The sequence below is a fragment of the Tyto alba genome, unplaced genomic scaffold (assembly GCF_018691265.1).
Source record: "Tyto alba isolate M040663 unplaced genomic scaffold, T.alba_DEE_v4.0 Super-Scaffold_18, whole genome shotgun sequence".
Taxonomy (NCBI): Eukaryota; Metazoa; Chordata; class Aves; order Strigiformes; family Tytonidae; genus Tyto; species Tyto alba.
Window position 1 is genome coordinate 20,630,935 of NW_024881280.1, and position 12,400 is coordinate 20,643,334.

The 12,400-nt window shown below is 48.3% G+C and overlaps 1 protein-coding gene across 1 annotated transcript in view; it reads right to left on the reverse strand.

The window, feature by feature from the left end:
- The window catches only part of EGLN3 (egl-9 family hypoxia inducible factor 3), a 29,866-nt gene extending 18,229 nt beyond the window's left edge, over positions 1-11,637 (reverse strand). The window contains exon 1 of the mRNA XM_042791227.1: positions 10,943-11,637. Coding sequence (XP_042647161.1) covers positions 10,943-11,299 — 357 coding nt within the window. The 5' untranslated portion in view covers positions 11,300-11,637. The remainder of the gene's footprint in view (positions 1-10,942) is intronic.
- Positions 11,638-12,400: the final 763 nt, after the last annotated feature.

A 12,400-nucleotide genomic window follows, 5' to 3' on the forward strand; every position in this document is an offset into this window, starting at 1 on the left:
ATAAACAGACACGCATGAAGGCACAAAACAAACAACTCCAGCCTTACATCTGCACACCCTTAGAGTTGCACATCTTAAAAACTATTCACAAAAGCTCTCAACTCATAGATGAGGAAGCCTGGTCCTAAACCCAGCTGTGGGGCAACATCAGACTCCAGATTTGAACGCTAGCTGCTGGGTTCCCACTTCACTTTTTCCACTGGTCCAGCCTCTCCCACGGATTTATGCTGCCACCACCTGACAGAAGAGACCAACCCTACAAGCCGGCTGCGCTGCGGCTGATGCCACTGGCTTCCACACCCCGGCCAGGGCAGAGACCCCACGCAGGGACACCGCCGTGCCCGGCAGGTTCCCACCCCAGCTTCCCCCGACCCAGCCCCAGCCATCCCCGCTGCAACTCACTCAAGCAACAGCCCTTGGGAGGTTTCTCAAGACCCACTTCAGGACTGACTGGGTCTTAAAGTAATAATGTTCTTCAGCATTAAAGGTAGTTTTTGCAGGAAGCACTGCAACTGTTGAGCAAGGACATGGTCTCTCTGGTGTGGATTCAGGACATTTCCTGAGGATGCAGAAAGCCTGGAGTGGTCTTCTGGCTCTGTTCCCTCCTTTTTCCTCTTCATCTCCAAAACCTTTCCTCTCTGGTAGCCAGTGTGACAAGAGCAGCATGTACTGAGAGCCATCAAGGGGGTGGCCTGGGCTGAGCCAAGCTGGAGGTTGGATGGGGGCTGCTCTCCCAGGATGCCAGCCAGAGGAACCAGCCCTCATCCCAGCCTCTCCTGTTCCCTGGGATGGAGATGAGAGATGGTGGCTGCCTGGGCATGACAGGCTGTGGTAAGAGTCAGAGTAAGAGATCCCCTGGTGAGGAGCTGCAGCTGCCTTTGCTAGAGGTGTGGGTCACAAGGGCTGCTCTGCAATGGGAAACAGAGGGGGAATGCAGGACACATTTTAGTGTCAAGCCAGAGCTGCAGGGCTATATAGGCATATTTAGGTGTGGGGTTGAAGTAGGTACCACCAGCACTTTTCCCTACTGGAGCCAAGACATTGAACTAATACTGCTCATAATTAGCATCGGTAATTCTACAGATGATAAGCAGTGAAACAGGCTTTTAACCAAGTGTCAGCAAAAGACAAAAGTAAACGAAGAAAGAAAAAAAAAATGTTTCAGTTGCAGACATCTTAGATAAGTGTAAACAAACAAAAACCAAGTCAATTATGTTTTCATCCTTGCCAAGAAATTATCACTATGAGTGTCAGACCAGCACTGAGCCTTTAGGTCACCTTGTGAGACATCAAGTTACACATTGAGAAATATAATGGTAAAATGCACAACTTTGACACTTCAGCCTTTGACCACCATCAAATGTTGCATTACAGCAAATTTGGCAATGAGGACCAGCATCCGCAAATCCTCTCGTTGCTCCTCCGTGAAGAGGAAGTCTGTAAAGCAGTTAACCAGGCAGTGACCCTTCCTGTTGGCCTGCTTCAGAGACACTGTGCACATGCTCCACAGACAATAGAAGACAGAGGACAAGTTAATTTAGGGAAGCGAAAACATTGGTGAACACTGTAAAGAACAGAGTTATCAATACATCCTGGGGGACCCTGTTCTGTTCATGTGCATCTAGTCATATGCCATGGCTTTTATGTATTAACAGCAGGACGTTACAGCATTTACAGGGAGACTTCTCCTTTTTCCATTTCTCAAACCACTTCTACCAGATTTCCTATGGGAAATCAGAAGGGGAAGGTACAGTTAGTTACGCATACAGTCTTCAGCAGCAAGCACAACACCCTAAGACTGTTAAAAGCCTAGGAACAGGCAAGTTGAGGACTAATTGACACCTCCACCCCTCCTTTTTGTTTTTCATTATCACCTCTCCCAAATTCCCCAGGTTCTGCATTTGTTTTCCTACCCTCGTGGTCCAGTGAGGGTCTGTATGTAAGAGACTTTTGCCACTCCCTGGAGCCCCAGGGCAGTCCACCACCTTGGAGCCCTTGTCCAACAGGCCCTTGCACCCCAGGCTCTTCCCATTCAGAGTGGCATCTCCCAACCTGCACTGATTAGCACCTCTCTCCCTATACGCATTACTGGAATGCTACTGTTAGTGGTATAAGGCTGGTTTATCACAAAGACAGTCAATTGCAAAGGTCAGATAAAAATCACAACTGCTATCTATAACTTCCATCAAGTAAGGCTCCTTGCTCTCTCCCAAGACACCACGTAAAAGATGGCCCATATTTCAAATGCAAGACAAAACGTATGCAAAGATTAGGGACAGCACAAGAAATCACTGCAAATTTCTTTCCCTGAAGTTTCCTAAACACATTCTAACATAGCGTAAGCCAAGAGCCAAAGGATGTGCTTCAGTCCCATTGATTTGAAAGAGTCTTTAAAAAAAAGTACTTAAGCTAATTGCTGAACTGAGGCCAAAATTTTAAAAATATTTGCCTTATCAATTTGCACAAAAAATTACAGTGCAAGAAGACATAAGCAATGATTTATTAGAATTATTATTATTATTATTATGACTTACAGACAAGAAAAATGCAAACATATTTCTTGTTTGGATTTTCAGGTCCAAAATGAAAGCACAGAGAAGAGTCTATTGTGACCAAAGGATTCATATGAACTAGGTATATACAAGACTCAAAACTTATCTTTTTGCTACAAAGCAGGATGCAATTCCTTGATATTTGGCAAAAGAGATGGCTACTCTGCCATTTCCAGATGACAAAGCTTTGGACAAACTGTTTCCAGTCTGTGTAGATAGTGTGCTATGCTGTACTCCTGCAATATATACTATTAATTTTAAACTGGGTGGCTGGTGGCATGAACACTTAGTAAGTCTCTATGGAACCATCATGGTCAGCAAAATCTCTTGTATTACTTTATTTGTGAAAAATCAAAGCAACAAATAGCTTGTTTAATCAACTGCTTTCTATTAAGTGCTTTGCATGGTGGTGCTAAGTTTCTTTGTCTACCAATCTTATCAAAACACAATGAGAAGAGAAAAATGACTGTAGGGAAAAGCTCCTTTCTGTCACTGAGAGATAGTAGATGCATATGTGTGAGTGATGGAGGGGAAATGGGGCTTGCAGCTCTCTCCAAGTCACTCACAGGAACAGTCAGGAGTGATGTGCTGACGGGACAACATGCCTGTGAATAGTTTAAACAGTAGGAGATAGATAGTCTACTTGGCACAAGCCTCCTTTAACCATTTTCTTCCTCCACCTCACTGCCTGAACAGCTAGAGACCTCCTTGCTTTCTGACCAATTCCCTGTCATCTCTTTTCAAAGCAATAAAAGGTCTAAACCAAATTGCTATGTAATGCTATGCATCAATTAAAATCTTTTGTCAAGCCCTGCCACATTCTGGGCCAATGCATCAGGTACTCACCCTGGAGCCCACCACAGGGGCCATCTAGGCACAGGTACCAGAAGCAGTTCCCAAAACACCTCTACCAATCCAATAAAACCTTTTCACAGAAGCTTAGGGAGTCTTGTGTTGCTGGCAGCTTTCTAACAACGTTGTTTCAGTATTCAACTTTGTGACAGAAGGATTACAGTCATGATAAATCCAACCCAGGGCTTCAAATTCCCTCGAGTTGGTATGCACACATCCTCCTTCTCCATAAATCTAAAACCAGCAACACTTACTCGCAGGCTTCCCCTCCTGACCTCCTCATTCTCACAAGCCATACACTGCAAGATGGATGAGCGCCATGTGGCCTACTGGTGCCAAAGGACCACTTGCCCCTGACCTATTACACAACAGGAAAAGGCAATCCAATTGAAACAGGAGCAGCAGCAAACTTTTTAAAAAGTGAACACCTCTGGAAAAAGGCGGGGGGGGGGGGAAGTACATTGACTTCGTAAGAATAATCTTGAAATATTTGATAAAAGTATTGATCTCTTCCAAGTACATCAAGTCTGTTCAGCAAACGTCAAGATTTCATCTGATTAAAAATGCATTCATGTTTGGGTCATTGTGGTTTAATCTTCGCCCTCTATCCCATCCCTTCTACATATGGAAATAAATTGCCGGGGGAATACACACGCTGTTGTACATCCCCACCACCATCACCCCAGGAAAAAAAAAAAAAAAAAAAAAAAAAAATCTGTGCAGCATAGGAAAAAGAGGAGGAAAAAATATTTCCATATACTAAATCAAGCAAATTGCTCAGGGAACAATCAGGGTAAGGCTGTATTACAGTGAGCCACCATCCAGATAAGTTTGGAAGTCAAAGAAAGAAGAGCGTACTGTGAAATCAAATAAATAGTCCAGATTAACATAGACACCTGGAATCCTTAATTCAAAGAAACATGTTCACCTTTACTGTGTACATGCTGCCCTGCATCACTGTTATGAGCATCTATGCATCTCCATTTAAACATATACTGTTGTTAGCAGTGAGCTGTAATGAACTGAATTATTCATTAATAATTACCTTAAGAAAAGGCTGCGTGCAAATATTAATATCAAGGACCAGCTCCCCTTCCTCCCAAAATGCAAGCTCAGCAGGAGGGGTCACTGAACCCTGAATCTTGCCGTTTCCCCGGGGTGGCTCTCCCAAGGATACTGTGCCTCGAAGTGCTGTCCACACCCCCGCCAGGCCAAAGGACAAACACTCCCTGTGCCCAGAGGCATTAATGCCACCACCGGTAGTACAGCCTCGCTCCCTACACAGCTGTGGAAGGTTTACACTGACATTTAATGAGCTCTCAGAAAAACAAACTGAGTGGCAGGTATTTACTTAGGGCTTGCAAGGAATAGGGATATTGGCAGGCACACCAGCGGGGCTATCGCTGCAAGTCTCTGGCTTTAAGAGCTCATGTAGTGCTGGGAAGGACTGGTACCAGAGCAGTCATAGCAATGGATAAGAAGGTACTGAGGAAAATGCATGACCAGCATGGGACAGATTGTGGAAAATTTCACTGCTTTGCCATCGTTGTCTAACTCCAGAGTCTAGTAAGACTTATTAAGCACTGCTTGACTGCAAAACTACAGACAATATAAAAGTCAAGCAACCTGCCCTGATGCCACAAACACGTGCACAAACTCAGGATTAGCAGACCACTCTGCTCTTTACATTGCCCGAGAGCTCTAACTAACTTCCTTTCTCTTACAGGATTAGCCACTTTCTATCTTTCTCTGCAACTACGACTGTAAAGCACACAGACAGGATCCTAACACAGCGTAAGAAAGGTCACTGGGTGGTTACAGACTTCTCCACAAGGGAGGGAAAGGACCACCAACAGCAGCCACCTGGCTGCCAAAGGCTGTGGTGTAACACACACTGAAAACGACACATTTTTCTCACTGCCTACCATTGAATAAGTCTACTAGTGCACTACAGTCAGGTTCTTAAGAGCGATGATACATAACAGGTACCGAATACAAGCTACTTGGAACTTCAACACCCAAGTATAAGCTCAAACACAATTCCACAGAGGCTACCCACACTTCTGAACCCACTCACAGATATGTGCATTGCTGTCTGTAAAATAATGACCCATTTCTACAATACCCTGTCCCTGCGGAGTGAAGAAGCAATCTGAAAGATTCCCTGAGTGCCTCTTTCAGAGAAGTATCTTTTAAAAGTTTCCAAAAGTCATTGAGGATAATTTGATAAAGAAAAAAGAAAAAAAAAAAAAAGAGCTAATATGCCCAGGTTTATACTCATTTAATGCTCTGATTGTCAAGTAAAAATTATACATTCCCGTGTATAATTAACCAGACTAACTAATCTTGCTTGACAAACACAGATATAAACATCAGCTTTGACACCATGCCAAAGCAACCACTCTAGGACCTGTGCCAATGCTGAATTCCTCAGTCTGATATCATAAAACGACTTGTCTGTTGTATTTACAGTTCCAGTGGCTCTGGACTCTACCGGCAGCCAGCCAGAACAACAGATTTGAACCTACCCATTATGCCAGAACATGTGCATTTGATTAGAAGAAAGAGAAATTATGCATATTTCTTCTGGATGGTGGTATTCATCAGACCTCCCATTGTAAACTAATTGCAAGGCACACTGCTAGGCAAGCATCAAAATCCTTAATAACATATAATAAAACAGTATATTTCTATAGGCAGTATTGCTCTTCAACTCTATAGCCACTTTTCTGTTATCCCACTCCTTACATCCGCACCTTAACTCAGAAAATGCATCTCACTCTGTGTTTTAATTGCAAAGAATAGAATTTGAATGCTATAAAATAGTACTTTTCTTCGTACATAAATGCAGAAATATCTCACTCATTGCCTGAGTTAAGAGGGACTTGGTAAAACCACTCAAGCCAAGCCTGTGACATTTCATGCATTTCTTCAACCCTCAGGAACAGAAATCTTGGTAACAACCTGCTAGACAGACCGCATTTCAAAACCCACCTAAGAACACCCCATTGCGTGGTAGGCAGAAGAACCCCCCTCTGGTGTTCAGGAAACGCTTGCTAGCCATGAAATGCCACCACAAAAGATCTCCTTCTCCCATGACAGTCAGAGAGGCCCCACCAGGGTGGGGTGAGCAGGGAGGTGTCATGGCTACAAGCAGTGGATGCAAAAAACATGCCATAAAAAAAAGTGAAAGGTCCACATAGAGGCTTTGAAACAAGTTTTCACAAGGGTTCACCTCTAAATTCACAGGGACTTCTAAATTAACTAATCTCATATGGAAGACACAATTTTCTACCTTCAGGCCATATACTTGACCCTGAAAGCAAGCAGTTGGGTTTTGAGCTAAAATCATCAGTCATGGGCTTCCTTCAACACAGCTCTTAGGATTACGACTTCTTGCCTGATTTTCTAACCAGCGCGGCGCCCTGTTGTCCAGCAGACACCAGATGAGGTTGAGGTCCCCACAGGCAGACCCGACAGGGATTTCAACCCATGATGGCACCCAAGAAGGTACCAGTGACTCACAGCGGGACACGCTGCTGTCAGGACCGGGGTACAGAGTCCACACAGAGCACAGCCACACCGGTTCAAAGTACCTTCCAGCCCTCGCCCGTGGGGGCCAACACAGCCCGGTGGCAGCACGTCAAGCGCTGACTCAGGGCGGCATCGCTCGGGGACCCTGCCTGACCGTGGGGAGAGCTGCCCTTTGCCGCAGAGGCAGGGAAAAAGGGGCAATAGGCACAGACCCTCAGCAGCAGATGAGCTACCCAGTCGTCCCGCCGCGAACGCAGCTTTTACGTCTCCACACACCAGCCAGCTGACCTGGCTCCTGCCAGCCCCCGTCCCCTGCCTCCCCACAGGAGGGACTTCCAGGGCTCCCCAGCATCTGAGGCTGCCAAAGGGACAGAGATCCCAAACTCCACAGCACCTGGAACATCTGCAGCATCTAAATTAAAAATAAATAAATAAATAAAATCATTTCTCATGTCTTGAAGGAGAAATTTCTGAAATGGCTTCTCTTCTGAAATATTTATTTTTCATGCCTTTTTTAAAAAAAAAAAAAAAAAAAAGTTGTTGCTTTTAATTATTTATTTATAATACAGGGATTTTTCTACAGGGCACCCCCTTGAGTACCTGCAAATGCTAATTAACCTCAGGAAGGGACTTTGGGACCTGAGGAGTCAGAAGCTGCAGCACATCCCACTCTCACCCACAGTGCCCGGAGCATCGTTTGACCTGGCGGCACTCCAGGTGACTGGCCTCACGGATCAAGCTGCAGCTTTGCTTCCCAGCCCCAACCACCCACCAGCTTTTCTCCTTCAAGCATCAAAGCTCCAGAGTGGAGACAGGTCCTCAGAACCAGAGTGATCTCTGTCCTCAGGCCAGAGCGTCCCTCTGCACAAGGATGTGAATATTCTCACTCTGAGGAGACCACCAAATCTGGGTCAGTGATGCCTCAGTGATATCCTTAGCCATTTACCTACTAGAAAAGGGAAATCACTGTACTGTTTTACTAGAAAATGGAAACTCTAGTTGAAGAGAATGCAAAAGCCAACAAGCAGTGCACTGGGTCTGTCAACAGAAAAGTCCTTAGAAAAATGTTTTCTGATTATTTTGATCATTTAACCAAGTCAGCTAATATTTTAAAATACAACTTACTCCAAAGATAGATTTGGATCACTGGTCCACAAAGATGAAAAGGTTAAATTTCTTTAACAACCTTCGCACATCAACCAACTCCTCTTAAGAGTATTCAGCACCTTTGTAAAATTTTACTTCTGTCCATTCTCTTTGATGCGACCTTAACTTTATTGTAATGCTGTTGAAATTCATTTGGAAACAGCAAAATCCTAACTGACTTATTTCTCTCATGTAGCTACAAGGAAAGCTTCCTTTATCAGACAAAAGTTGTTCTTGTCTCTACGCTTGCATAGCTACAAAAACAACCTGAAGCACATCACACTAAGGAGTAAGCTGATGGAAGTGCATTTACTGAGAAAACCTCTCCCCTTCTTCCAACACTTAGACTGAAGTTTAAGGTCATACTATTGGTTTAAAAGCACAAACCTCTAAATAATGATGAGGCTGATATTACATGGATTCATTTCCATGACTAGAGGAGTCACCATGTAGCCAAAGGCTTACACTTTAAACAGATTGCTCTGGACTCTTAGCTCCATTTGATACCTATATCCCAAAACAATAAATTATAACAGCACATGTCCAGCTAAGAAGTTCTAGTCCAGTTGCTCAAAAACATCCCACATCCCTACAAAAGTTAAGCTGTGGAAGTTTTCTGGGCATTCATTTATGTGTACAGTCTAGCAGATAAAATATAAATACACTGAATTTAAATATGTGATTTTTGTGTATGCATTCACAAGACTTTAGAAGATAAGCAAAATGGGCACGTTTAATGGTGGAAGGGAAATGTCTATTGGTGACGTGGGAACCAGCATGCACTGCAGCAGTCAGTTGGTTAGTCACAGGAATAATCTTCCTGCTGAAGGTGTTCCACAGCTCAGTTACAGGCAGCAGCTGCTATTCCTTACATATCCATGGTACTTATTATAATAAAGGATTGGTTACTATTAATTTCTGATGGAAATTCCTCTGCATTTAGTTTTACAAATGATATTGAGCGCTTTTCAGTCCTGGACTTCCATGCACTGCTTGGAGTCTGACATCTTCCATGCTAAAACACAAAGGCCAAAAGTCTCTTTATAGCGAGTAGTTTGGTATCTAGCTATAAAACAAGTTCCTTCCTCTCTGTTGTTTCTATTTGTACAAAAAAGACTGCAAGACCACAACTACTCAGTTTTAAAATCATCTCTCCAACCCAAGGACACTCCCCAAAACACTATTCTCCCCAGCCAGTGCCAACAGCCTTCACGTATCCAGTTGACTCTTTCTACAAATATCTTGTAAAAATGCTGGAATCCTCTTTTCACTCAAGCCCAACTTTAATATTAGCCCCCCTGTTCTGCACCCCCCTGCAGGTAGCCAGCAATGCCCTTTCAGCAGTCATCAGGCAATCAGAAGTCACCCAGAGAAAGAACTAGGATGACCTTAGTGGCATGCCAAGGCAGAATGGTTATTTATACCTCCTAACACCAGGCTCCCACCAGGACTAAGTGAAATCCAGCCTGCTCAAATTTTAAACCAAATCGACCCAAGCTTTAACTGAATTGTTCATCAGTGTAAGCATAGGAGCAATGTTTCAACCTTTTATTATTCCCACTACTGTGTGGAAGTATGAAGGGGGGGTGCACGCAGTGGTTTTAAGGTTTTCCAAGCAACTGGAAAACACCACATTAGTGTTTTCTTTGTCTTCTGTGAAAAAAAAAAAAATAATAATCTCAGTACCACTCACATGTCCACTTGGTTCAGTACAAGTTAGGACCAAAAGAAATTCCCAACTTTCCACTTCCATAATTTTTTAAAAGTTTCATCGTTTCTATTTCTCACACATCTCTAAAAGAAGTGGATGTTTTGAAAATGCACTATATATTATATAATTTAAGTCAGAAATAAAGAAATGGGGGTGTTTTCAGCACTCAGGACAATGAGACAAACTTAGTTCCAAGCCAGTCCACTCTGCCACAGCAAAATAGACAAGGGGAGAAAAGCCAAGCGTCATCCCAAACCAAAGCAATGACATTGCAAGTGCAAACAAACTTAATTGGGAAAGGCATCCAAGAGTGTCCTATAATAAAAGTGTCCTCTCCATTTCTGAGCAAGACAGCTTAGAAAAAAACAAAAGTTTATAAAAAACTAAAGTTAAAAAAGTTTGCTGTGCTCAAAGTGAGCATCCCTTATTTTGTGCCACAGACCCACAGCGGCGACAGTAACTTCTTCAGCTGCGGGGCGCTGGCGTGAGTTGGGCCACGGAAACTTGGGGCAACACGATCGCATGGGCGCAACCAACCAAATAACCGGCACCGAGCCCTGTCCGTGCGCAGGTGGGGGTAGGAAGCCTTCCCCTCCACCTGAAACGCTCCTCCAGAGGAAAGTCATGGTGACGGCTGGCTTTTTTTTTTGGCGGGGCACGCCCGGCGCTGGCGAGCGGCAGCGGGGTGCAGCCGGGCTCCGGCCCCGTGGGGGGGCCGCCCACAGCCCCCGGCACGGCTGCCAAGTGACCCCCCGCAGGCACACGGGGGTAACAAGCAAGGGCCCGGCCGGGGTCCGGCAACCGAAGAGCCCGGCGAAGACCCAACCCGGGGCACCGCGGCGATTCGGCCCGGAGCGCTGCCGGCACCGGCGGGACGAGGGACCCGCAGCGGGCAGCCCCGCGGCCCCATTTTTAGAGAGACCCCCGCCCGCAGCCGGCCGGGGCCCCTGAGCCGCCGCCGGAGCGGGGCTGCCTGGACCGCAGGCACCCGCGGACAGCGAGCACGCAACACGGGGGTTGCGGGGCCCGGGGAAGGCGGGGGGAGCCCTCGGAAACTTTCCGCGAAGTCGCACCGAGAGCTGCGAGGCGGGTCGGGCCGGCCGGCAGCCGGTGCCGTCGGGCGGGCCGGAGCCCCGCGGCCCCTTACCTTGGATCGCTCCTTCACGTAGTACTTGCCGAGCCGGCTCCCGCAGTACATCACCAGCCGGTCTATCAGCGTGAGGAGGAAGTTGATGGCCTCGCAGCCCTCCTCCGTGCCCCCGATCCACTTGATCTGGTCGCCGCGGAGGTGCCGCTTGGCGACGCCGCGGCTGGGGCCGGCCAGCTGCCCGTCGGCCAGCTCCCCGTCGCGGTGCATCCGTTTCACCCGCTCCAGCACGCAGTCCCCCACCACCTCCCCCAGGAAGTTGTCCAGGTAGCAGAAGCCGATGTCGTGCAAGCAGGGCACGACGTACTCCAGGGCGATCCGCTCCAGGTCAAGCCTCATGATGTGCCCCAGCGGCATGGCGCGGCGAGGACGGGCGCGCCGCTGCCCTGCCGGCGCCCGCCTCGGGAGACGATGCCCGCCGGGTCGGCCGCCGGCTCCAAAGCCGAGCCGGGGCAAGGGCTCCGCCGCGGCGGGGAGCGGGGACAGGCGAAGCAAAACTTTCGGCGCGGCGGGCTGGGCTGCGCCGCGATACCGCGGGCCCGGCGCTGCTGCCACTGCCGCTGCCGCTGCCGCCCGCGCAGCGTGCGGACTCCCCGGGCCGTCTGGGACCCCCCCCCCCAGGCCGGGAGGCGGCCCCGGCGCTGCTGGAGACGCCGGCTACGTGCGGGATGTGTGCTCGCCCCGCCGCCCGCTCGCGCGGCTCCGCCGCACGTGGGTGGAGCCCAACCGGCGCGGCGCGGACCGCCACGCCCACTCCCCCGCCCGCCAACCGCCCCGGCGGCCAATCGGCTGCCGCGGGGGGGGGCGTGGCCAGCCCCGGCTAGGAACAAGCGGCGGGGGTTTCCACACGTGCGCGCCGGGGGCGTGGCCTACGGCGCCCAGAGCCCCGCCTCCGCAGGGGGATGGGCGTGGCCAGCGCCATTGAGGAATTCTCCCCTCGCATGTCGGCGGCGCCGCTGCCCACCGGGGTTACCGGGCTAGGCCAGGCGGGGTGTGCCGATGCCCCCCGCCCCGGAGTTGTGCCGCCTCTGATACCCGCCTCCCGCGGTGGCAGTTTCAGCACCAGGCGGAACTATTTCATTAGGCGGCAGATACGGCTTTTCCGGGCGAGGAACGCACTGTTTTCAAATAAAAAAGTTTACACAATAAAACAGTATTTCCCTAATTATTTACCCCCAAGGGCCCGCCAGATCTATCCCGCCCGGACTACCGGTGACTCCGTGCCACGCCGCGACCGCGTGCGTCCAGTCGTGACAAACTTCGTTCCTCGGTTCCAAACGCAAACGCGCCTCTCTCCGGTGTAACCGTTTTTCGGTGACCCTGTCCCGGCGCCGGCCGGCCACGAAATACGATCCCGCTGCCGCTCTGCAACCTGTCCCCGACTGAACAGCACGCATTCAATTAAAAATGCCTCGTCAAAAGCAGAACGTAAATAACTACCCAGCTCCGCTCGCAACA